Source organism: Dermacentor andersoni, chromosome 8 (assembly GCF_023375885.2).
Source record: "Dermacentor andersoni chromosome 8, qqDerAnde1_hic_scaffold, whole genome shotgun sequence".
In the NCBI taxonomy this organism is placed as follows: domain Eukaryota; kingdom Metazoa; phylum Arthropoda; class Arachnida; order Ixodida; family Ixodidae; genus Dermacentor; species Dermacentor andersoni.
The window spans coordinates 131,087,595-131,114,597 of NC_092821.1; the positions used below are offsets into that span (position 1 = coordinate 131,087,595).

Below are 27,003 nucleotides of genomic sequence, written 5' to 3' on the forward strand. Positions count from 1 at the left end.
TTCTATAAAAAGGAAGAAGATAGGAAGTGCCGGCTGCTCCGCACAATTTCTTAGTTTTGCCTCAAGCCTTATCCAGCGTAATCATCCGCTAAACGAGATGGTCAAGCACGCTGAAGTAGTAGTTATTATTTTTTGTTCTGTATTTTTCACGCCGCGACACGCAATTTTTAGACTGCATTAGAAATGCTTTAAACCACACATTGCATTGCATTTCACAAAAATACAACATTCGTTGTCTTACTTGCAATCCGAATGATGTCACAGGAAGTGATAAGTGCGTTTCCACAGTCGCTACGTTTTCAACTGATCGAGTCAGTCATGTTGATTGTGCTACGACAAATGTGTGCCAACACAGTCGACGACATTAAGTTTCTGGACCACGGTGGAGGAATACCAAAATATGGTGAGGAACTAGCAGACGAACTTCTTTTGCGCACTAGGTGGCGCCTAGGAGGCAGTTCTCGAATTTTTGTAAGACTTTCCAAAATCAAAACTAACTCCAATAGGCTTAAGCTTCTTTTTATTGTCAACTTTGGTGTCTGAAATTATCACACTTGTTGCAAATTCTCAATCCATGTTATTTTCTAGGTAGCGCTGTCTGTTTTACTACTTCAATGCATTGGTTACGGTATTTGTTGCTCCGGTACATCCACGTGTATATTTCTGCGCATGCTCAGTTCCCAAACCGCGACGCCTGATGCTTTGGTTGGTGACGGACGACGACGTCGGGTCCGAGGAGAGATGTGTTCGCAATGGTTTTTCAGCGCCGTAGGAGCGTAATCTGGAAGCTGGTTCGCCCAAATTGCGTCGCAGCGGAGCACTTCACGGGCTTCGCATGTGAATGAAATCGACCCGACGAGGCCGCAAGGCTTGACAACATCATCAGCCGCCGTCGACTGCCAACAACCGAGGAGGTAAGAGGGCTCGTTGGTTGGCCCAGTTAGGTTTAGAGCCGCGGTCCGTCACTCGTCGCATATTTTGAACCACGAACGTGTGGAAATCAGTTTGTTCGGCCCGCGAAGGTGATCGCAGTTTTGTCTGATGTAAACAGTTCCGGTTGAGCGCCTGTTGTGAGTCGCGCTCGCTGTCCTTTGATCGCTGTCGTGCGAAACAAGCAACTCGTTCGGGTGCTGTGCTGTTGACACTGCGGCGGCGGCGACGTTTGGAGTGTGTCATCGTGTCGGCTCCGCGGCACTAAAGTGTTATGTAAACAGCGTAAAACGCGTCTAAACAAGAGGGCATCCGCTCGGAGGGTCATCGGCGTCTGTCTCGCGAGTCAGCATTGGCCCACTGCCGCAGTGATCGCGACGCTAATTGAATATTTTAGTCGATCGTGAGCGAGCGAGTGAGTGGTGGCGGCGGGCGAGCGAGCGTCCGACCTTGGGTGTTGCAGGAATCGCCTTGCGTGCAGCATTTCTCCTTTTCCGCTTTGCCTCTGGCGAAGAGCGGCTGTCAGCGGTGTCGCAGGTGAGGCCGTCGCATTAATTTTGTTTTGCGCCAGGTGACTAATAAAGCGCCTCGTCGCCGGGGTTGGCCTTCCTTTCACGGACTCTTCTTTTGCGAGCTTGCGCCGATCGCTGGCGGTTCCCGCCCCCCTGCTCGCTCGCCCACTTCTAGAAGCAACAGACACGCCAACGACTTCGTCGTTGGTCCCCCAACCGTGGCAGTAGCCCGACAGAGAGAACAGAAATAAGAATGGATGGCGTAACGAAGTCGTGCTCGAACATATAGACCGTGTCCTCACGACGCGTTCATCCTCGTATGTCGCGAGTCTCTTTTGCGGCCCCTATAGTTGCTTTTGTTCTTATTGTTCTTGTCGTAGCACACCCTCCCCTTTTCCGGCCCCGCCGGCGGTCGTAGCAGACGAGTTCCTTCTGCATCATTTCACACTACGCTCGTCCCGCGATTGCCGCGTAAGCCCCCCGGAAAAGGAGCCGAACACGTATAGCACTACACAGCCACTGCCGTGTGGTGGCTCGACTTGAACGCGTTCCGCTCGCAGTTCTTTCCTCCGTTTTAATTCGTGAGCTCCGCTTAAAATAGCGGGCCGTGCCAACGTAGGAGCGGACTTGTGCGCCGATAATAAATACCTCCCTCCTTCTACTGCCACCGCTGCATTACATCCTACCTTCTTTCCTTTTAACCGCCGCGTCGTCTGCACTTACTTTAGATCTGCATGCAAGCAACAAAGGAATAACAGACAGCCTATTTATATGTACCCCGCAGGTCAGCGGCCTCGCCTGTTATATACAACACACACGCACCTGCAACGTTTTCGTAACGTCTTGCTGACGGCGCACGATTTCGTCTGGAAAGCTCTTCACCACAAATAACTAGAGAAGGGCTTGCTTTGATTCCTGCTGCTTCGCAGTTGGAAAATGTAATTTTCGTTTTGTTCTCAAGGAAGAATCGCAACATATATTATCGACTTGTACAACTTGTTGCTCTGTAACTTGTCGTTTGAGTGCAGCGGAGCCATAGCACTGGCGTCGTGTGGCAATTCTCTTTTTCTTTTGTTCAAGTGTTCGCCTATCTTTTTTTTTTTTTCTTTTGTACTGACAGCAGCATTGAGTGTGTCTGTGCTACTGTCGGTTCCATCGATTTACATTCAATGCCAAGGCTTCTTTTTTTATTTTTGTGGTCGGGTTGCCTTTGCAAGGCTTGTCAGCCTGTGTTGGCTTCGTCGCGTGCTATTGTTCCATATTTGCTTGTGAATGGCAATGAGTGTTTGTGACCGATGGGGTGACGTCACCTGTCTGGCAGGCACGCGACAGCCCGCAAGGATGTAATAATTCATTTGGAAGGGTTCCATGTCTTCCGGTGCCGACAGGTTTCCTCTTGAGCCATGTTGCTTTTGTTTTTTGCCTGTGCTTCTAGACGCAGTTGCTACGCCCATTTCAGGGATTATTGTCATCCTTTGAACAAAAAAAGTGGGCGACTAATAATACCCATGACACACGGATAATATTAATTTAATTAATTCCAATTGACTTGGAAGCGATTACGTAATATGTTCATCCTGGGCATAAAATTGGATGCACGTCGAACTGTATGAAAGCGTGTAAACACATTATCACTGCCAGCATTTGCGAAACTAGACACCAGTTCAGCCTGGATCGTCACACCGTCACAGACAAGAAAAAACACCCTTGAAGTGTGTTTCCTATGTCGCAAGCTGGCACGAAAACCCAGAATCTTGTAACAACCTTCTGTCCTACCACACAGTGTTACACTTTCATATCTATGCTTACGGTTTCATACATCATCCAGTTCTTTTACCACAGGGAGCTGTTGCTTTCTCACTTATACGGAGATGCTGCTTCTGGCGTGTAACCTGGGGGGCTTAAAAAGATTGTTTTTGTGTTTGCTAAACAACAGTCTCCGGTATCAAGAACCAGCATGAAAAGCAGTTATGTCCCTGTGCTGTTACGAGATCCGTTGAGGTTAAGCTGTGCACGAGGGGCATAAACTTTAAACCGTTGAAGCAGTTAGTCTCATTTATTTTGCCCATACGGATTGAGTATAATGTGTTCATTTTGTAGTAGACTCAATGTAATTTAATCGCTGGTAATTTGAACTTATGATTATTATGAGGAACACAGCCAGAAACTATGATTGGAGGATTGTTCGTCAGGCAAGGGTAGTCTTATTTTCCACACATTTGATCTTCTGTCTGCTACAGGCACAGTGTCGTGTTATAGTGCCACACAATAAGTTGCCAGAAATCTAGCAAATTTTTAAGCTTTAAGCTTACAAATAGTGCTAAAAAATGACACTGGTGAGAAGGACAGGCACTATATTTAAACACTTGGAAGCAAGTTGGCAGCTAGCCTTAGCAAAGCAACCTCCTCTGACACCACCCCTCCCTCCTGTTGGAGCCCATCTGTGTGTGGACTCTTGGGAAGTAGACTGTCCATAGTTGCCTGACCTTGTAAGGCATTGTTTGGCCATCGTCACGATCAGCCCTTATTACCCATTCTCAGCTATGCACTCGCCCATACTCTTAGCGTTCTCAGCAGTTAGAAATAGCTGCTTGCCTATCGTGTGGTGAGGGCGTATCTCCCACAAGCCTCTCCCTTAGATTTCTCATAACTAGGCTTCAAGATTGCCATGCAATGCTCTCTCCTAGGTTTCTTTTGTTTATTTGTTTCTTTATTTCCTTCACAATTCCTGCGCTGGCTCAGCCACCATATTTGCAGGTGCCGTAGACCATTAGCACCAGAGTTTCCTTTAGTGATTTTTTAGGAAACATTGTCAAAACTGTGACAGTCACAAGCAATTTAGTTTAGTTGTGGCTACGTCACCTTTGATGTCCCCAGATGCTTAGGTAGCTGCAGTGGAACTATGAGGCCAACAGGCACCGGCTATCTTTGCGGCTTCCAAAAATGCACGATAGCATTGTGCTCCCTCAGAAATATATAAATGATATGGCTGGTATGTGAAGTGCATGCTTATCTGTCATGTGTGTTACCTCCTCCCAAAGGTACAGGAAAAAGGACATGGTGGTTTCTGTTGGTTCTGTGACAGTAAATTGGGTTCCTGTGGCCAAAGGAATTTGGGAACATCTATTCCACCTACTGATGACGGTGCCTGCACACCTAGTGCAGTCAAATCCCGATATATTTAGCACAAATACAACAAATTATTGGATATAAAAAAGGTATTTTTGCAATCAGATGAGGCTACGTTATAACAAGGTTGGACTACAGTAGCCATCTAGCTAGCCACGTATGCACACGCATGTGTACTCTCAGCCTTCAATAATTGATTGCCCTTAATAGAGCTTCAGAAAAGAGAATGCACAAGATCTTAGAAGCCTTTGCTGTATAAAAAAAAGTGGGGCGACTTCTGCGTTTGTGAGCTCATTTGTGAAGAGAAACAGCTGGTGTACCATGACAATGATTTGTAAATGTATATTTAGTATAAATGATTCGCAAGATCTTTTTGTTGTTGTTACTAATTTGTGAAATAGTTATATGTGCCGAGTTTTCACAACAAACATTATGGTTACTTACTCTGTTTCACACTTGTCAAACAATGCAACGAAGCACTCATCCCTTCTTTACACCCTCCCCTCTCTGTAATTGTGTTTTTGGCATTACATTCATGAACGTTCAACACAGCGGAATCTATGTGAATATTGCGGGCATGTCTCACTTTGCACATTTTGTAGTGTAGCCGTTTTTGATCTGTGACGCTTTCTACGGATTAACAGCCCCATACGTTACGACCACAGCTCGTAAACTTAAGGTTACGTCAAATGACATATTTGCGCACCTTCGTGCTTCCAGTACGCGACATTCGTACGTTTTAATTGTACGCGGTGCACTCTGGTTGCCGGTTGCAGGAATGTGCCACACCGCTCGTACGGTTGTAAAGTGGTTCAGATGTGCAACGCCTTCTGCATTCCGAATACGTAATATTATGCCACATAAAACTGTAAGACTCAACGTTACATCTACAAGTGATTTACAGCAACGTTTGTAATCCTATATATAACTCAACTAAACTAATTACATGGCACATGCCTGTGTCTTTCCTTCATATCTGGCCCACTAGCTTCTGGTCACAAATTCGAGCAGTTAGGGAAGTCTTTGTAGGCAATGCAGCATTGAATTGCCTGTTATGTATGAAATGTAGTAAGTGGTTGCTGTCTGCTTCGTATCCTCTTGCAAGTGCAATTTCTTTAACTTTGTACTAGTACACAGTGAATGACCTGTATTAGTATTGACTCGTATTGATGCTCTGTTGCCATGTGGTACCTGTGTCAAGAGCGATGACAAGCAACACTTCTACTTTTGTATTTAATTTATTTTATTTTATTTATTTACAATGCCTCAAAGGTCACCGAGGGGGTCTTACATGAGCCACCAAGTCTTGAACTAATGACTGCAGACAGTGATTGAGCTTTTGCACTGTCACGAAACAGGTGCCAGGATGAGCAGCGGCAGCACGGTGACGCCCCCTGGCGTCACGGGTGGGCCTAGCACGGCAGCCAGCGTGGCGAACTCGTCGATGCTCCCCGTGGTGCTGGCCACGGCCAACATTACGGCCGAGAACGCCAGCCAGGTGTTGGAGGACCTGCCGCCCACCTTTCTGCAGACCACGGGGGCTCAGGCCCTGTCCGGGGCCTTCGTCTGGACCGCCCTCATCATCACCTGCCACCAGGTGAGCACACCTTGAGAGCCCCCAAAATCCCTGTGACTCTTCTTTTGCGGCCCTAATTATAACCAGACTGGTCGGTATGAATCTGTACAGTCAAACTTCAATATAACGAACAAAGATATGATGAGTTGTTGAACGTAGCAATATGAATCTTAAGTATTTCTCACCCATATTAGTGGGTAACAAATGTGCACTCACTATGAAGAGCAGATATAACAAAGGTATTTTCATGTTGCATGCAACTACATTCTAACTAGGTTCAATTATACCATAGTTGTTTTTAATTCCATGCATTCTCTGCCTCTTTTCAGGCACATTACAGTAGGTAGCGCTCACCTTGTTTGGGGCCTCCTTGGTAAAGAAAAAGAAATATTGAGTTTGGTGGTGTGATTTGAACCAAAGAGCCCTAGTATTGAATAGAGCCCTATGTTCTACTCAATAGGCCACAGACACATGCCTGACTCAAGTGAACAATGACCTTATTATTCTCTGTCCACCGTCAAAGATAGTTCTTTGAGTGAATTGGCATGTGAGTCATGTCATTTAGCAACAACTTGTCTAAAAAGAGGAGTGAATTGCGCTGCCTTTGGGCCCAGTTTACTCATTCACTGCTTACAGGGTCAGTACAGGTCGTAACTGAACAGGTTGCAACATTACATCAACAGAGTGCAATAATTATTTTCCGTGCTATTGCCATGATGGTATAGTCATCGGCGTCGTGCTGTTGTTGTCACCGTTGTTAAACCATAACCATCACCGTTTTCATCACGTACACATACACTTCTGTCACACGTGGTTGCTTTTGCAGAACCTCAAACGATGCTAGATAGCCAGCTATTTCCGAAACGCTCACATAACATCGATTCCCACAGCGCGTGGGATCTACATACCTTCTTGCAACCTTTCTTTTTTCTTCTAATGATGTACTAATGTCACACAAAAGGAGAACAGGGCCAAGTTTTTGGTGAGAGCTAGCCATAGCCGCAGGCACAGTCATTGCTCTGGTCCTTCTGCTGACAAGTGTCGCTACACCATTAGAATCTTTTGTTCATGTGATTTCTTTGCATGATCTTGTATGCAGTCCTCTAGCATTTTTACAACCTTCTTTTTTTTTTTCCCCTTACAATGAATAGAAAATAGGCAGACATTTAGAAACGAACTGAAATTTACAAAAAAACAGAATCGGAATGGTAGTTCACTCATCAATGCATGTATGATGATGAAATAACTTTATTAAAAGATAAATGGCTCATTAACCTGTGGGGTTGGAAAAGCAGGCGATACATATAGCTTTATTGTTGCTATAACGCATCATGATAATGATAAATGACAATGATGATGCCACATTATTGGCAGGGCCAGCTTACACCAAGCGGAGGGTGCCCAATTCTGTGACAGAGGTGTACAATGCATGTATCATGTTGCTCAGGTCTTGCTCATTATCCAAATTTTTGTTCATTTGTTGCCGTTTATTATGTCATTGTCCTGTAATGTGCTTTCTTGTTTCTTATTTGTGCAGGCAACTGCCAATTATAACCATTTACGTTGTATTATGTGCAGATCTACCAACACCTGCGGTTCTACACGTTGCCGACAGAGCAGCGCTGGATTGTACGGATACTGTTCATAGTGCCCATCTACGCGTTCGACTCGTGGCTTAGTCTGCTCTTCTTCCGCGAGAACTACTACATCTACTTCAACAGCGTTCGCGACTGGTACGAAGGTGAGCTAAGATCCTTGTTATGAAAGCAGTGCCCAGCTATCTGTACCACCCATCTAGCTTCTACCATCCTCGCAGAAAGGCAGCTAAGCTGAAGTGAACCTTTGCAGTCGTGAGAATTTACCACATTGCAGTTGTCATGGTTGGGAACTAGTATTCCTCTCGTTCTGGATGCCCCACAAAAAGAGCACTCATGTAAACAAACATATAACAAGCTGTTTATTTCATTACATTTTCTTTATTGCTGAGGCTGTTGTACGGTGTAGTCTCCAGCCAGCTTCATGTTGCACATATGCCAACTTGCAGATAAAGCAGGCTTCTGAGAGCGAGGGCGATGTGGTGTCGTGCCGATGCCCTCTCCCCTTGCGCAACACCTGGTGTGCTAGCGCAGCAGCAGGTGTTCCCTTTTGCCCGCTCTGTTCCGTCAAGGTGCGCTCATGACGTGGCGTAGCAGCCAATTGCAATGCGATTTTAGGTGCCGTTTTGCTGCTGTGGACGACAGAGCCCGGCTTTATCGCTCAATGGGCCATTCGATGCTTTCGCATCAGAGAGAAGGCAGAGCTTGTCACATGAACCCGTGAACCCGACGCGGTCTCTCGGCTCCAGTGTGGGAGAATGCGGAGAGGGGGCATCGCTTGCTGACGCTGCTTGAAGCAGAAGGATAGTGTGTCTCTATTGGCAGTCACGCTCGCCTCTTGGCGCTATGGTAACAGGGCATTCAATTTCTTCCACCTCGTCCAATAGTAAACCAATTCGAAAAGTTATTCCGGTAAAACGATTCCTAGACAGCGGTTTCAAACTTCCAGTGTATAACTAAAATTTGCAATGTGGGGACTGGGCAGAAGGCACCTTTAAGCCAAAGTTGTGGTGGTAATGCATTGCAAGATCCTTTCTGCTTAGTTTCAGAGACTACTGTTCCTGCAAACTTTCCTCTCTTTGTGTTCCCAGAATGTGAACAGTTGGGCATGCTGCACTTTTGCACTGTGTTCAACTAGCCTTTTTTTGTTTCTTTTTTTACTGGAGGCAATGTCGTTTTCTTTGCCCCTGTCAAAGTGCATTATCAGGTAGAGACCCCGTCAAGTCTTCTGTGGCTTTCACTCTGTGCCCCCAGCAGTTTTGTGCATGCTATACATGTACCATTATGCCGAAATAAAATGAATGAATGAACAAATAAATAAATTAATTAATCTACTTGGATCTTTTCTGAAGTACTCTGAATGCTTGGTATAGCTGTGGTTCAATTGTCTTGACCTCTTCGTTCCAGCTTTTGTGATCTACAACTTCCTGAGCCTCTGTTATGAGTACCTAGGAGGTGAAAGCAACATCATGTCCGAGATCCGGGGGAAGCCAATACAGTGAGTGGTGTCTATTTCTTGAAGGCTTCATTCGACGTTGTTTGTCCATCGCTAAAATGAACCTGTTGGTGTTGACGTGAAGAGATTCTCATCTTTTACTAAATACCATATTTATCCAATTCTAATGCACACCATATTTCCTGAGAAAATATGTGATCAAAAGTTGCCTGTGCCTTACAATCACATACAGCACCAAAACTGTGTAGGGTTAGGTAGTGTCGGTGTCAGCGTAGTCAACGATGTCATCAGAGTTGCTGAAGAACAAGTTTTTGTTCGAGTTAGCAATGACAGCGCCCTGCTTTCATTGCAAAAGCTTGGTTTAAGAAGTTAATTTGCATGCTAAACTTGTGGTAACAGATTCGCATGACATGATCTCGGGTTTCTGCGAATTTTTATAAATTGTAGGATAAACTGATGAACTGGTTAGCTGAGGTGCGAGCCACCATTTTGTTCGTGATTGTTGCGGAGCTGTCAAGAAACATGGAATATTTTACGCAGTAGGCCACCCAGAAAACATGCAATCATATACCTCGATAAAGAGTTGTCTGAAGGGGACCATGACAGACATTAGTAGGCGTAAATAAATCATGCGAATACATTCTGTCAAGCCAAATTCTGCAGGTATTGTCATCTTATTGCAAAAACTGGAGGCAGGCTACTTTCTTCATGCTACAAAATTGAGTGACCATTACCTCCTTCAGGCAACATATAATTCTGTCCAATAAAAACTTAGTTTCGCCAAGTTTACGGATTGTGGACTCCATGTCAGAACGGTCTATAAGAACATCATGTGTGAGAACATCAACTATTTAACATCTTGCATGCATGGAAAGGGCCTATCCAGCTATGTGAAACATATGCCCGATATAAAACACTGAAACAGTTAAAAAAAAAGTGGACCCACTGCATAATGACATAGTGATAATGAGAGCAGATACTATGACATCTACCTTCCAACTTGCTTGAATAAAATGCCTTGCACATAGGTCCAGTCAGGAGGGCTAAGCATGTTTGCTACTGATGTTAAATATTATTATTTCTATAAGTGCTATCACTGTTGAGCATTTTTGTCATGCACAATTGTGCACACAGCAGCAGCACCTGAAGGGGTTAAATATTTGGGTGCACAAGATTTTCGTACCTTGAACTCCTAAAGAGTGGGTGGTACGTTAGATTTGTGGTGCGTCAGGATTGGGTAAATACAGCACTCCTATAAGATTTATTTATTTATTTACCGTAAATACCCCTTTAAGTGCATTGCATGGGGGAGGCAGGGGGAATACAAAATTCTGATAACCAATCTAATGATAGTGTATGAGTTGCTTACTGCAGATTAGTAGTTACTTGTCGTCGTGGCCAAGTGGGTGTGACGTTGTGTTGCTAAACACGAGGTCACGGGCTCAATTCCCGCCGGCCTCGGGTGGTCAAAATAAATCCTCGGCCCTCCATTGAGGTGACCCTCACAACCTGTTTGTCACTGTGGTACAGTAAACCAAATTGTTTGATGTTTGGATTTGATGCACGCTCGCTATGGATACTTAGTAGCCATTGCGTATTGAATATTAAAGCAAAGCATAGCATTACTTCTAATTTTGCTTGGTAGAGGTCCCCCAGCCTGCCTTGCAGAGCTTCCACAGATATGCAACTTCATTATCATTTACCGTCACTTATTCAGCTAAGGGAATCATACGGAAATTGTGTGCAAAGGTTTGGATCCCTAGCCATGGCTATCTGGGATCCATTCAATATAGTACGCACACTGTGAGAAAATACAAACAGGGCACAAAGGAGGTACACATTAAAGGATACTAGATTGTATCAGAAATGGAAACTAAAGTTTAGCATTACAGAGAAGTGTTGAAAAGTCTAATTTTAAAGAAACATGAAAGTTGGAATTATATTTCACATCAGGAAGATTATTCCAAATAGTGGATCCAACACTACAATCCACCTTTTCCCCTATACATCTTTATCTTGTATGCATAAGAAATTGGCGTGTTGCGTGTTGTACCTCGATAAAATAAAGTAAGAAGAATGAAAGGAACAGTTGTGAATGCTACTCTCATGTATCATTAGAGCAGTGTTAAAAATCTGATAATAAATAGTTTTTAATACATTGTTGTTTCTTTTGTTGCTTTAGTGACGACATGCCTGTTCTCTCTTCCAGACAAAGTTTCTGGTATGGTACGTGTTGCCTTTCAGGAAAAACATACACCATTGGCTTTCTCCGATTCTGCAAACAGGTATGCCGTTTTCATGCGCTGAATCATGTTTTCTCATGCGTAGAAGACGGCACTGGCCTTAAAAGGAAGCTTTGGCTCGGAGGCTCCTACCTATAGATACTACATGGGAAAGGAGAAATAGTTTTTCTAGGCAACCACTGCACCGAATTCGAGGTTGTTTGTTACACTTCAAAGAAAATGTTTAAATGTAGTTACTCTAGGGAGCAGATTTCCTATATTTAAGCCATGGGTATTTGAATAAATATTGTTGAAAATTGCAAAATTTAGAAATGGGGAGCTATCAAGTTTACAACTCTGTAAATCAGCAGTGAAGAATGATATAAATGTTATGTGCGCATTGTAGCAAATCCACATAAAGCTGTAAATTAATATGCCAAATTTATCCGCTTCAGACGCTCTAGCAAAATTGCCAAAAATTTGTGCGTTTGAAAAAGAAAATAGAAGCATGAAGTTTGCACATCCGTAACTCTGAACCAAAAACAGATACTGCAGTTCTGTAAACTGCAACTATTAAAGCATGTGAGGCAGACAAATGTGCCTTATTAGTTCGGAGTACAAGTAAAATTGATGCTTACAAGGGTTTTACAAAAGTCCTCGTCATAAATTGGGGTGTAATTCAAAGTGGCTTACAACTATAACCCATTGATGCTGTCCACTTTAGGTGTCTCGGGAGGTTCAATTCACAGAATAACTATGGTAGGGATGTTGCGGAGTTGTAAACATGAGTTCTGCAGCCCCCCCCCCCCCCCCCCCTCGTGTTTTCTTCTATCAAGAACATCTCTAAAAAACATTATTGCCTATATTTAAGATTTACCCCCTTCAGTGAGTATATTTTAGCATCTACATTTAAATGCAACAGGCCTCATCGAAATCAACACCGTGGATGCTGGGAAAAACGATTTTTGCATGCTCGTGTATTCTCCTGTGTATATATGTTTAAATAGGAGCTCCTGAGTTAAGGTTTCCTTATTGGTCCTTAGAACTTTTGACGCAGCACAGCACTAAACAGTTTTCGTCTTTTGGTATTCCTAAAAACCCTCAGTGGAGTGTTATGCTATGGAAAAGGTGCCAGCAAATAGTAACACAATTATATTAGTTAAGAGATCTACATTACAAAATGCTCACAAGGAAACATGAATGCAATGTGCTCCCAGAGCAAGAAGCTTTTAGGCTACAAAATCAAGGGGGGGGGGGGGGCGAAGCTATTTTGGCTTCTGTAATACATTCGCATGTGTGAAAAGTTTAGCGCATATTGTGCCTCGCTGCTGAGTGTATGAAGCCGACTCAGTGGTGAATGGCGACAGTATCTAGCGCTTCCTCAGGATTCCGGGCTCTAAATATGTTTGCAGCCAGCTGCACGATTTAATTGATATGCATTAACGAAGTGAAAGTCAAACGCAGTCCACAAGATAACATAGTCTATGTGTACAGAAAGGGCATATGCAGCGAATAGTACTTTGAACAGAGCACACAAGAGTATAGCTATCGGAGCTGTGAACATAGCCTGATGTGTTACGTAAGCTAATTCACAACCACTCACTACGGGAGGCATAAAAACTGCGAAGAAAATCATAACAGATCGGCTTGAATGATGCTGGACCAATTGTGCATCAGCCCATTTAACTAGGACTCCCATTTTTGTTCTTTCTTTCTTTTTTTTCAGGCGACCCTGCAATTCTGTGCAGTAAAACCGCTCATGTCTGTGATCACGCTGATTCTACAGCCCTTCGGGAAGTACTCCGATGGAGACTGGAGGTACGCAGCCACTCTCACCCTCTAATCGTCGTCATCAATCTGTCCGCTGCAGGACAAAGGCCTCTCCCAGTGATATCCAATTACCCTGGCCTTGAGTCAGCTGACCCAATACTATGCCTGCGAATTTTCTAATTTCGTCACCCTGCCTAGGTATTTTCCATCCTCGACTGCGCTTTCCTCTCCTTGTCCCCTCTACTCCGTTGTTTTGGAACTCTAGTAGACCACCAATTACTATCACATGGCCTGTCCAACTCCTTTTTTTTTCTTCGTATCTCGTCTGGAATGTCGGCTGACCCTATTTGCTCTCTAACCCGCAGTGCTGTCTTCCTGCATCTAGTTTCATGTCTTAAATTATGTGTATTCCAAGGATTAACAATAACTACCTGTCCACAAACATTGGTCGACCACTCTTTTAACCCTTTAAGGATGAGACATATAAATACCCTGAAAATATGTTTATTTTCTATCAAAAATGTGCAAGACACATCACGCATGAGCATAATCAACAAACAGAAAGAAGTATTTTGCAGATATGATCTCAGTAATAGGGAGGAAAAGCTCAGGCAGAAAACTGGAAGAGGGCTTCGCCCCTAGCCACCTAATACTACATTTGGAAATTATCATCACATGTGAACCATAGGTGTACATTTCATTTGCTTTATATCACGTGTGGGACATCAGTGCAGCTGGAGATCTGACATTAATCTGCCTCCTTCGACAGTGCTTTCAAAAGAAAGAGAGTCGCGTGCCATATTTTTTCTTCCTCATCCCATGTTTCTGCTCCAAACCAGGGAATTACGCTTGCTGCCTGTCATCGTGTTGGTTGAAGACATTTAGCCAGAAACTTCGTACTCAATACTGAAACTCTGCAAGAAAATGTTTCTTTTTCTGGTATGTTGCTTGTAGGCAACACTTGTCAAAAAAGGGTTGAACATTTATCTATTTGATGATAAAAGGAATTGCTTACTGGCAATCAAATTCATTAATTGCCCAAGCTGCACAAATGATTATATCACTGCATAATGCTTCATATTTTTAGGATTCGGAGATGTGTAGGTCTTTCATTGTTATAAGGATGTTGAACTTTTCATTTTCAAATGAAACAACCTTTATTTTTTTTTAAAGACAGATAGGTTGTTTCAGTGACATCTGTGATGGATCTAAAAGAAAAGTGGTGCTGGAATTCTAAGATGGCACAAAGTCCGGTCTCTTGCTTGCATGTCAGTGTTTCCGCTGTCACTAAAAGTGAGCCGTGGGTGATTTTAGGACTGCAGTATTTCTAAGTAACCTTTCTTCACCTTTCAACAGTTGCTGCTTGTGACACTATGCGGGATATATTGGATCATCACTGTTGAAGAGGCGTTCACCAGGTTTGGGCATTGCAAACAGACAAGCGAAGTGCAAAGATCGCACACTGACGATCGTGTCTGCAAAGTACCAAACCCGGTGCGCGGCGCGAAAACAGCCGGGCTGCGATTTTGTCGTGATGCCACTTCCAGAAGCCTTTCAGAGCTTTTGACCTACTCACGAATGCGAGAAAAGTGCTCAGAGGCATTAGCATCGAGAAAAGGCATCACTACAAAATCTTGGCCCTGAAATTTCAAACAGGAGCTCGATCTCGAAAAATCCCCGCTTCCTGCTGGCTAATCAAGGGTCACACGCATAACCGCCTCTTCGTCAGATGCAGTGCCTGAAACATCGCCAGCTATGATGGAAAGTGACTTTGGTAAATTCTACAATGCAGAATGCGCTAAACCACCACTGGTGCGGGGCTCGGTGCTGCAAAAAAAAAGGGGGGGGAAGAATTAGGAAAGGAGGCAGTGATCGCGGCACAAACGTGACGTGGTTCCTCAGCTCCAGTGTGTGAGAGGGCAGGGAATGCATTTCGCTTGTGGATGCTGGTCTTGGAAAAGGGGGAGGGAGCGTCTGTGCTGGAAGTGAAGCCCACCTTCCGGGAGCATGGCAATGCAACACTTCCATTTCTCTCCTTATGCAAAAACCATATTAAAAAATTTTGCCAGAAAAATGTCCTTTAAAGTGCACTCTATAAGGAAAAAAAAGACCTTCCATGTATAACCAGTATTTCCAGTGGGTCCGGTTGTGTGGATCCTTAAAACTTGAAGATATACAAGTTATTTGTAAAATAAGAGCTCTTGGAGCACTCGCATGAACAGAGCAATGCAAGCTGTAAACTAGCATGAGAATTTCTTGTGTGCTTATGCAACTATATCTGTTTATGGTGGATAGTAATGGAGTTGTGTAAACTTTATGCTTCAATTTATGGGAAGTAACTTTATTAGCAATTTCAGTAAAAAAAAAAGACTTGAAACCCTAAATTAGGATTCTGCAGCTGGTAGCCCACAAAATTTAACTTTCTCTCATAAGTGCAACAACTTTTACTCAGGTCAGTTGAACAGCCGCTGTAGGAGAGCATTCTTGGAGTTGAGCATTTTTTGTGAGTTTGTATTGAGTTTTTGATCAGATGAGCATTTCATTTGCGCTTGTCAAGTTTTTGAGTTGAGCAGTCGTCTTTCCTGTCCATGTTGTCCGCTTCCTTTTGTACCACTTCAGCACTCCTGTTTGTACAAAATTTTGCACCAGCTAGCCCAGCAACTTACTATACGGAAATTTCATTTCAACTTGTGTTGAGTTGAGCATTTCGTTTCAATTTTATGTTAAATTTCTTTCGAATTTGGCATTTTTTTTAGTTTGCATAGCGTTTTCGTTGAGTCGGCCATGAGCTTGAGCGTCCTGTAACGCTGGCTTCTGTTTGTCCATCCATCGCGCGGGCAGGCCAGACAGTGGCTACCTGTACATCACGATAATCTACAACATCAGCGTGTCACTGGCGCTGTACGGCATGGTGCTGTTCTACTTTGCCACCAAGGACCTGCTGGCACCCTTTGACCCCGTGTGGAAGTTCTGCACCGTCAAGTCGGTCATCTTCCTCTCCTTCTGGCAAGGTGATGACCGCATGTGCCGAGTCCCATTTTCGCTTTTCAGAGGAGACGCGGGGCATTTTTTAAATGAGTACCTATACTGCATACATCCAGAAGAAACACTCGCATCAGCCTGGCTAATTTCTTTATGGGCAACGTCGTCGCACTTAACCTTACTGCCACACGGCGTCGGCAAATTTTGCTGCGTCATGGCGTCGTGATAATGTTGATGCCGAGCCTGGCGTTTCAAGAAAAAATTCCCTACCAAATTAAGGTACCTTATTGCAACCTTTATACTTACTATGTGTCATCCTTTCATATGCAAGAAGCCTACAGTAACGTTTAAACATTACCAGAAAAGTGTTGCCTAGTGTACTCCCTTAACACTACAACTAGGTTTTCCGAAAGGCAGCTTTTTTGGGGGGAGAAATTCCATAACGTCTCAGCGGGGGCTGCTATAGTTGCGCATGTGACCAAAGTTTCGTGCTGGTTTGTGCTGACCATGCTGTTTGCAGGGGTCTTGCTGGCGGTGCTGGAGAAAGCGGGGCTCATCTCGGCCATCAACGCCAGCGGCATGGCCAACACGGCCGCGGCAAGTGCCGGCACTGTGTCGGCCGCCTATCAGAACTTCCTCATCTGCATCGAGATGTTCTTTGCCTCGCTGGCGCTCAAGTACGCCTTCCCATATCGTGTCTACGTGCAGGGATGCCGCGCTGATGCGCAGGGCCGTTCGGTTACCATGCAGAGCATCTCTTCTAGCCTCAAGGTGCGTTTTAGACGTTGCGTTGAGTCATCGTCTCTTATGTCTGTCATAGGATCTCTCTCTGGTATAACATGATAATATCAGGACAGGACATCAGCTGCAGCATTCGGAGAGCAACTTAAGTATCAAATTGAAATCTTAATAGTGTTTAGCGATCTTTCATAAGTGCTGATCGTCACCTTTTTATGTGCAAGAGGTCTGTCTCAGAGGTTATATGGCCTTGAGCGTATGTCGGTTCACTTTTAAATTGCACGAAAACTAGAGATAGAGGTAGAGAGAGAGAGGCCTATTTGTAGAGCTTTGCCCCCCTCCTTGTTCCGCCCGCAGGAAACGATGAACCCGAAGGACATAATGAACGACGCCATCCACAACTTCCACCCGCAGTACCAGCAGTACACGCAGTACGCGGCCCCGCCCAACCGCCACCACCACCTCGCCCGCGGAGGGGGAGGAGGCGGCAACAACGACGACTCGCTCCACGGCGGCGGGGCGCGGGCCACGCACTCGACCGGCGCTGCTCCCTCGGTCAACGGGGGCCGGCCACCTACGCGGGGCCGCAACCCGGCCTACAATGAGAAGACCACCCTCCTTAGCTCCGACGATGAGTTCCAGTGAGTTGACGACTACGGCGATGGCGCCAGACGACAAGCCACTGCTTCGTCTCCCGCCACCTCCCCCTCCCCCCCCTCCACTTCTAAACGTGCACGCGCGCAGTCGGCGATTCCTGCTGGCTCACTGATCTCTGATCTCTCTCAATGTTTTCACCCACGCTTTCGGTTCTCGGCGTTTCTTGCTTGGTGTCCGCTGTTGGTGGTCCGGGTGCTTTGAAATGCTTTCTTCTTCTTCAGCGTTAGGTTGACTGAGCAAAAGAGTAGATTCCTTCGTAGAAGCTGTTTGGTGACGAATGGGCTAGCTCGTTGAGGGATTCGCACGCACATCTAACAAGGCAGTCTCTCTTTTTAAAAGCACGACGGAACCCGCTCAATTTTCATAGAGGGAAGCATTTGGGAGCGAATGAAGCCCACCGTGCTTCCGACAGCACTGAAAAATTTGACGGCCAAGGAGTTGTGAGAAGCAAGGAACATGATGCGGAATGAGGGCATTCCAGATTTTTTACAGGTCTTCTTGCAGTATTTTGACGGTCGCTTTTTTGACCGTCTCCTTTTTACCTTAACAGGCCATGGGCGTTACGTGGGCCCGCCAAAAGCAACATTGTGCACCCCGGGGGTAATTTAGTCACCTCAGATGTTAGGTTCACAAGGAGAACATCTGTGCTGTGTTATTTAAAGAAAAAGTTTTTAGAACACCTACGGGTGTGTTGTCAAACCACACTAATTTAGTCAAGAAGCAGTGCCGGAATGCCTGCCAGAGGTCAGAGTTTTCCATGAATGAAAAAAAAAAACGTTTTGGGTGCAAGGGAATCTCATCTTGTGTCAAAATTTGTTTGTTTTCGTTCAGTAACTGGTTGTCACAGGTAATTTGCGTACAGTGTGTCTAAATTGGCAAGTACTGCAGCACGGCGTGCATATTCTAGCTGAACAGTTTCTGTGTGTAGTCCTCTCACAGAGCATGCCCAGAGGAACTGCAAAATGACTTGGTAAAAAAAAAAAAAAGAATCGGACTGTCACCGCAGCTGCTGACACCAACATGCATTCATTTTAGGACAGGTGGTTTCCTTTGTTAGGGCTGTGCCACAAACTTTTGAATTGTCTTCATGATGGCTTAAAAAGTCTAGTGTCACACTCCTCACACTCACAGTAACACAACCATGTCTGGAGCCACACAAGCAGGTTGCGTTTCATGAGTGATCGGGTTCTGTTCTTTCCTGTCAGGGACGCGCCGTACATTCACGCATGTAACCCACAGTGTAAATTTTGCACATTCAAGTACAGCGTGCGAGCTACACGAGGACTTTGCTTAAACATTTTTGGAACTTAGAAGCTGCACCTGAAGGCAAAATAATCTTACAAGCACAGTGCACATCGTGCTTACGCTGCATTACACTTCATCAAGGGAGAACTAGTGCAGGCTGTTTCTCTCATTTTAACTGTCTCTTGCAGTTCCTTCCGTCAAGTTCTTGCCGGTTGTGTTATCCCTACTGGTTTTCCTTCTTTCCTCCACGCCACTCCTTAATTTCCGAGCTGCGTTTGCTATTCCACATTTTGACAGGGCTTGCTTGCAAGATCTCCTGTGTGGCTAGGTTTCCCTTGTTGCATTCTCATCACTTTCTTGATATGCAGATATAGCTGCATAGTCTACAAGCTGTGCTGCCTCTATATATTAGGACACCGCTGCCTTGCGAAAAGTGCTGGAAATCGGCGGCACACAGTATCTTTGTGGAGCCAATGTTCGTGTTGCAATGTCTGCAGCATATGTTGTTGCTACCTCAGGACTATCAAAAGATGGACAGCTCTTCTACCTGGGGCATTAAGTCGACGTCTGTTTCTTTTGTGACCCTAACGAGAGAGTACCATGAATCTGCGATGTACTCAGAATCCGGTGTTTTGTTCATGAACTAGAGCCTTAAATGGCATAAAACCCAACTTTTCCCCCTTTAGTAAAAGTCACAATTTCACCCATTTTAACCGTTTTTGTTGAAACTACAAATGAAACCTGCATCGGTAAGCCTACTTAACTTCTTTCTTTTTCTTTTTTTTTTCTTTTTTTTTTGCAGAGGCAAACAAAGCTGCTTATTTTGTTATGCTGCCCCTCTTGATCAACATCTTAGTTTTAAGAACAGCTTAAATTTTACTCAAGTGCTTCTCGTGTTTGTCATTTTTACTACAAGTAATTACCGATCACGCGATGAGATATTGATGCCCTTTTGGCGAGTCACAAAGGCAGGAGCATCGCATGCTTGGAACGTTTTCCTCAGCTGCTCCCGAGACAATCCTCATGCCTGCTGTGGCACCACTGAGATTAACATCCAACTTTTTGTTGTTGCTAAGCACGAAGTCGCGACGCACACTTATTGCGCACACCTTACGCGATCACTGCGTGCAGTCTTGTTTTCATTTCATTCTTTTCGTTGACTCGAACTTGCCACACGCTGTCTGCATGTTGGCCACTCACGAGAGATTATCATGGCGGGGGACAACGTCTGGAACGAGTCTGAGCCAAAGAAGGAAAGAAGGTCGTTCGTGCCGTCGTTGAAACTGCACGTACCCAACTCCGAAGCAATGGCTGCCAGCCCGCACGACTATCTAGAATCCGGCTCGAAACTAACCCAAAGCCGAGTTGTTAAGTGACGGACCGTGCTCGCCACGGGCCTCCCGCAGTCTTCGTAAGCTAGCTGAGATCCACTCACAAGCTGACTCTAGACACTCGAATACCTCTGGTCACATCCCAAGGTTCCTTGGAAGCCATTCACATGTTGGCTAGGAAACCGGTTACTCTCAGAGTCTGGCCCCGACACATTTTGCGCAAGCAGACGACGCGTCCGCCTCTTCTGGCAGAGGTTGCCTCTGCGGCCTCGTTGTTGTATACATTGTTGCTGTTGTCATCTCTCTTGTCTCTCCGTTTTGTTTTTTCTGGATGTCCTCTCTTGTCTCTATCGCATAGGCATGTGAACAGTTGTGTCTCGAAACCACCGGCGCCGAGGAACGGTTGTGTTCTGCCGGATCTGTCGCATCGACGGCACGAGCTTTTGTCTAGTCCTTGCAAGCACTTCATTTCTGTCCGAAGGGCCAAGCTTGACAAAAATCAACTTGGCCCTGCCTTACATATAGGTTGTGTACAACTTGGGTACTTTCACTTGCTCTGTTTTGTGTCTTCAGTGTTGCGTTTTTTAGCCATGTGGTGCAGAACACTCGTAGGTAGTCTGTCAACGCTTATTGGGAAATGTTGCAGCCCCTATCGTGTGCTGTCAGGGGTGTCAAATTACCTTGTGACAGGATGCTTGCCTGAATATAAAGGCTGAGATGCAGCACGTAAATGCTGCAGCTACACTGTGCAGCAAGCTTGGCTGTGCTGTTTTGTCGTCACTTTCGAAGCCCTGCCATGATTGACGAGGTTTGCCACAGGAATTTTTCCCAGCTCTCCTGTAGCACTCCCAACAGTGCAAAGTTTGAAGTGAGTGAAATGCTTTGTCCCTCTAAATTTTGAAGGGTATTTGGGATACCAAATACTTTGCAGGCACCCTTATGTGTGGCCCTGTGGCAGATAAAGTTGTTCCGAGCAAGTAGCCTTGAAACTTCCAAGGACTATAGGCAGGACGTAGGCCATTTAACTGTAGTTGTTATAGTAAATGAAATCGACGTCGCCTCACCAGATTGGTGATCGGTAGGCAGTAGCACTGTAGAGCGAATGCATCAGTCGAAATGACTGCTTAACCATCAGTACTGAAGCTGCGGCCGACTTCTGTTTGTGTGTCTACAACAAAATGTGCTGCCAAACACTGTGGTACTGTACTGTAATGCTGTACTGTCTGTACAGTGCATGGAACTACAGTCTACAACCAAGTGTTCTGCATCACGTCGGCGCTGCAGTGGCCTTGTGTAATCTCCAACTGCTGCACCTAATGTCGTCATTGTCTTTTTGTTGTCACCACGTGTCCTCCTATATGTGCTTGGCTTGTCTGTTGTCACTGTCTCGTGTGCCTATTTTTGAGCAAATCTGTGGATTAATTGAGAACCACCTGTTCGGTGAACCACCCGTTCAGTGTGCTGCTGGAATTTGATGGGAACACGTACAATTCTGTGCTTCTTGCTGGGCAAACAGGTTTCAGATTGGGAGCGCATTCTTTCTTTATTGCTGGCTTTGCGAGCATTTTGACGATGTACGACTTGATGGGAACACACTGCACAGGAAAATCGAAACACTGACTGAGGCTAAAACGTGCTTAGTTAAACGAAATCATGGCATCTAATTAGACTGGCTGTGAATGATACTAGCTTTAAGCTTTTAACGAAATGTCACAAAACTAACGGAATTCGGAATGTTTAGAAGTCCGGAGGAAAAAAAAATTATGGGCCTTCGGTTAAACTTCTTTCTGCTTGCTTTGTTGTTGCCAAATGGTTGTTTCGGTGCGAATGTTTTACTCTTACAAGACTGGAAGCTATGGATTAAAAACTTTGAGTGCTAGATTTGAAACGAGAATGAGTGCAGTGTGTTTTGAATTGCATCACATTTTTGGGCTGTTTTCCTTGGCAATGTGTTTCTACACAGGTCGTTAGCCTAACCGGCTTCTGGTGTTGTCATGCCATCGCTGTCACTGTGGACACAGAAGGGTCAAGGTCTTTGCCGAGGAATGCATGATCTGAAACAATGTTTTCTCTCTGAACGACAAAGCAACGATTCTTTTTGGTTATATACTATAATCGTTAGTCATTTCCAGTATAGACAGCAGGTGTTCGAGAGCATATCTTCGATCACACACTTGTGCAACTATGAGCCCTGGTTTTGGGCGTGCATCAACCACTGTTGCCATCACCTTTGTATATTTATGACTTTTTGTTTCTTGTGCTTTCGTGTGCCATTGTCTAAACCTGACTCGATGTCAGGCTCTTTTCCATACAGTGTACTGCTGATAGACCAAAAACTAAGCAGTTAAACGTTTGAGAGCACGACTTTATCCACTTTTACATCTCGATTTCTGAACCCAAATTTGGCATCTCTTGTTTCACTGGATGATGCTGCATTGCTGATACAAAACTGATCACACAATATTTCAAATTTTTTTAACCCTTTCAAATTTTGGTTCATCAGTAGTCCACTGTGTGTCATAACACCACTGCCATCTATACCCACTTGTCATTTGCTTTTCCATTTTAGAAACTCTCATTGGCCTTTTCTTTTCTTTCTTTTTTATGCTTTATGTTAGTCTGTGTTTCCATAAATTCTGAAGTTTTCATCAAGTTGTTTGCACTACTACTTTCGTATTTAAGGAAAGAAAGAAAGGAGTGCATGGGGTCACATCGCTGTTGCACACAGATAGTACTTAAATGTCATTCAAGTTAAATTGCTTTGCTTTTTAACTTAACGAGTTTATAATTGAAGGCACTAGCTTACAGAGGAACATTGTGAGAACTTAGCGCTTCGGATATTGCTTCATCGCATGCTTTTTTGTTTGTATTACAGGCTACTATCTGGCAAGCTTCTAATGTAGATGACATTATTTAGTTGCTTGCAACAAGTTTGTCAAATGTTCTTGTAGGCACAATAGTTGAGCACAGGGTTGCGCTGCAGCTTACCTGGAGAAAGGATGACTCACTGTGGCCATTTGCGACTTTCTTTGGCTCACTGTGTGCAAAGCATGAACTTCTAGCCAGTCTAATTTTAAACAGTGAAACTTCTGAACAACCACCTCTGCAGTAAAGAAATTTGTGGTGGAAACCGGTGAAGCCAGACAGTACGTACTGTGCAAGACACAAGAGCGTGGAGGAGTAGACAACACAGCGTGATCTGCTATTCCTTATGCTATTGCAAAAGGTACAGGTCTAAAGAAGAATAGACACCACTGCACCCATGTCGTCTGCCAGCGCTTGCGTCGTCTGCTCTTCTCTGCTCTTGTGCCTTCTGTGCCAGCGCCCTTTGGTTTTGCATCCTGTACGAACTGGCTGCATTGTGGCAGGGGCCAAACAGTACTATACTACAAAATCACTAAAGCAGGGAGGAGCAGACACAGTGTGATCTGCTATTCTTTATGCTATTGCACGAAATTCAGGCGTAAAGAAAAGCAGACGACATGGCGGCTGCGCCGTCTGCCAGCATGCGTGTTGTCTGCTCATGCTTCCTGCACTAGCGCCACTTAGCTTTGCATCGTGTACCAAACCGGCTCTGCAAGGATGAAATTTGGCACAGGGACGCCCTGAGCTCTTGGTGAACCGTGTTCAGTGCACTTATTTGGGTGCAGCTGGAATATGGTAAAAGCAGCCACCTAAGCAACTTGCACTTTGCAGACGTACTGCATTGTATCATGTGTCAGCCTGGCACTATCGGTTTGTGGAACTTAAACAGCGCAGCTTGCGCTGCAAACGTAAGTGTAGCGCCTTGCATATTTTGGAATGCCGCTTTCTTATTGATGCAGGCAATGCATGTGGGTGTGATATTGCTCTCCAAATTCAATGCATTGTTCTAACGCAGTAACATATACGCTAATCTGTACAGTCGGGGTCAAAAGTTCATGGATCACGGGAAATGAGAAAAGGCTGAACATTTCTGCTGCCTGGGCATGTGGGCTGGCATTCAGATTTACAGCCTGTATTAATGTGAACAACATATGGGAACATCCTAATGTCATGTGGTTTTGCTGGCTGCAGTTGCAAACTGCCCAGGAATTCTGCATTTTCTCAGGCTGTGCAGTCCGTGAACTCTTGAGGTGGACTTTTTGCGCACGGCGATACATGGCAGCAGAGGCCTCTAGGGGGTGGTGTCGGCTAATCATCTTTTCAGAATGATGCAGCGAGGCAACGACGCATGCCGTTTTTAGAAAAACAAGTGACCGGGACGGACTTCGCCGCGGCAGTGTGTCGACTTGACCGTGTGTGCTGCCTGCCTGCTTCAGTGCATGCCTGCCTGCCGGCTCTCTTCCTCGGTTGGGAAGGGTGTTCGCTTGCACGTGAAGCCCCTCTAAAGCAGAAACAATGTGGAACTGCAGTGCAAATTCTAATACAACCAACGTGCGCGTGCGAATCAAATTGCTCCTGACACTTGTCATCGTCTCGCCGCCGACTGCCTGGGTCGTTGCGGGGCACATCATCCACCGTCACCAATGTCGGGTGTCATTGTCTGCATGCGCATGCCCTTGTTGCCTGATGCTGAGCTGAGCTGGTCGGCAGTCACCGTCTCATCCCCGTGCTCACAGTGTAGCAGATGCATGTTTTTTTTTCTTTGTATTGCCAGCCATTCTCTTCTTTCTGGTCTGTCACAATAAACGCGGAGAGATGCGGCATAGAGCCGGTGCAAAGGAGAAGCCGTCCTTGGCTGGCTAGAATGACATCTTTTTTATTCATGAAACATTCCTTCATGAAATGAGCATTTAGTCTCTTTTTTTTTTTTAAGCAAAGTTTCTAAACTGTTTGTACGTGCCCGGTAATGTGCAATGAACGTTTCAGTGCGATATGCAGGGTTGTTTTGACCGATGGGCTGGAAGTTATAAAAAGTTTTTTTGATATGTCGCTTCTGTTGTGTTAGAGAGAAGAGAGCCAAGACTGAGACAGTTTTTTGTTCCTGTTCTATGCTGCATCTTAGCGGGTCTCCAGAAAAACATGTCTGTCGGGCCCGACAGGGGAAAAAAAAATGAAATCGGTTCTGAAGTGTTGCATTGCCGTTCGTTTGATGCAGTTCCATAAAACAAACCTTGCAATGTCACTGTCGTATTAGGCAAGAAACAACATCCATCCATGCGTTTTTACACTCCGTCATCCATTTTGCATCACCAAGTTTATCATTCACCACTGCCAGTGGTAGATCACTTGTTGTACAATGGGAGCTTGTGGGTGAGAAAAATATAGCTCATTTACTCGTTGCGAATGTTCACAAAAAAAATTGCCGTTTGAATTGAAGTCGCCCCGGTGTAGGAACAGGAAGTAATTTGAGGGAAACTGTTTTTAACCAGCATTTTGAGGAAATTCTGCTGATACTGGCAGCTGTTGAACAAAAGAAGTTTGTAGTCGCAGTAGCTCTGCCATTTCCTGAAATCAAAACTACGCCTAACTTGCGTTTAATTATAGGCAGTTTTAGTACTTGTGGTTTGTGTCTATGTAATGTGTTATCTACCATGTTGGTGCAAATGAAAAGTGGCTCTGTTCACCCCTTTTTCCTTTTAAACAAATTTTTGTGTGCTCTCTCGCTTTTGTGAGTGTGTGTGGCGGCATGAGATGGCAGCTTTGAAGGCGAACACAGTCGGCTCGTCCACGGTTGGAAGACATTGAGTGGATGTTGTTAAATGTTTTACGATGAGATATAGTTGAGCAAGAGAGGTCAGTGTTTGCTGAAAGGTTGCAACTCGAAGGAAAACTCCGAGGTCGAATGGGTGTTTCGAAAAATGAGGGGTGCACAGAGGGACTCTTTGTTGACACTTTGTAAATAGTAAAAGAAGCTGAAAAAAGAAAATGTGGCGATCTGTCTTGTGAAGAGAGCCATTTTATGTGCTTGTGTGAGTATAACCTGCTTGTGTAAATGGAATTCGATACGTCCACCGCCGCCGTGCGTGATGTTTACATCCTGAAAACACATTTATGGTATGCCACTCCCCCCCCCACTTTCTTCTTTTTTTGCATGAATGCTATTTCAAGTTTTCAACATGTATGACAGCTACTTAAATTTTGAGAACAAATACTTGAAGTGGAAAACTTTTTTTTTTGTCGCATTTTGTTTAGTGCAGCATGTGACAGGCTTTTTACGAGTTCAGTGCGCAGAAGTGTTTGCTGGGCCTTCTGTCGAGACCGCAGCTCATGCCGAATCTCTTCCCCAACACCACACAGCTTTACTTTAGGGGGGACGTTGTTCTTGCTGGCTGTTAGACTGCTGCTAGAGCAAGAACTGTGTATAGATATAATCCAAGAGAGATGTTATAAGGGATGCTTCGGTTCACTCGTGTGAAGGAATCTGGGGCCATGGGAAAGGGGAAACTGCGTGACCTTCTCCAACTGTGCTCTTTTTTTTTTTATTGTGCTAAGGGCTGTGTATATAGTGTACGTACACGGAGATAGGGAACCGTGTCGCACATGTTGTCTGCAAATGTTTTTTTTTTTTTCCCTCCCCGCCTCTGCACTTGCGTACATGAAAATGCTTAAAGTGTATATCTGAACAAAGTGTGTTCTGTATAGAGAGATGTTATGCTGGTTATGCTTGTATAAAGTATATAACCCAAATAAAAACTACGTACTGATGGTGTGTTCTTTGGGCAATGAAAGGGCACTTGCCGTTTTGCTAGACAAAGCTCGTTACTGGCGTGTCCCTGAAGCGATTTCTCCAGACCTCCTCAGAATCTATCAAGGAACAGCAGGTAAGGTGGGACACGAGTACTTATGAAGTTCAACTGTCGGAGCACCCTGAATAAGTTACTAGGGCCCTTGTTATTGAGAATCAGTTTCGGTAGCCCAGTTTACTGCTCCGGAAT

At 44.8% G+C, this 27,003-nt stretch overlaps 1 protein-coding gene across 1 annotated transcript; it reads left to right on the forward strand.

Moving 5' to 3' along the window:
* The first annotated feature begins 668 nt into the window (after positions 1 to 668).
* Positions 669 to 26,772, forward strand: Tmep (Transmembrane endosomal protein). Its single transcript, XM_050173587.2, has 10 exons — positions 669 to 914; positions 5,930 to 6,168; positions 7,726 to 7,888; positions 9,150 to 9,240; positions 11,408 to 11,483; positions 13,147 to 13,238; positions 16,032 to 16,201; positions 16,693 to 16,943; positions 17,268 to 17,551; positions 24,333 to 26,772. Exons 2-10 carry the CDS (start codon positions 5,938 to 5,940, stop codon positions 24,367 to 24,369), a joined length of 1,395 nt encoding a protein of 464 aa, XP_050029544.1. The 5' UTR covers positions 669 to 914; positions 5,930 to 5,937; the 3' UTR covers positions 24,370 to 26,772.
* The last annotated feature ends 231 nt before the right edge of the window (positions 26,773 to 27,003 follow it).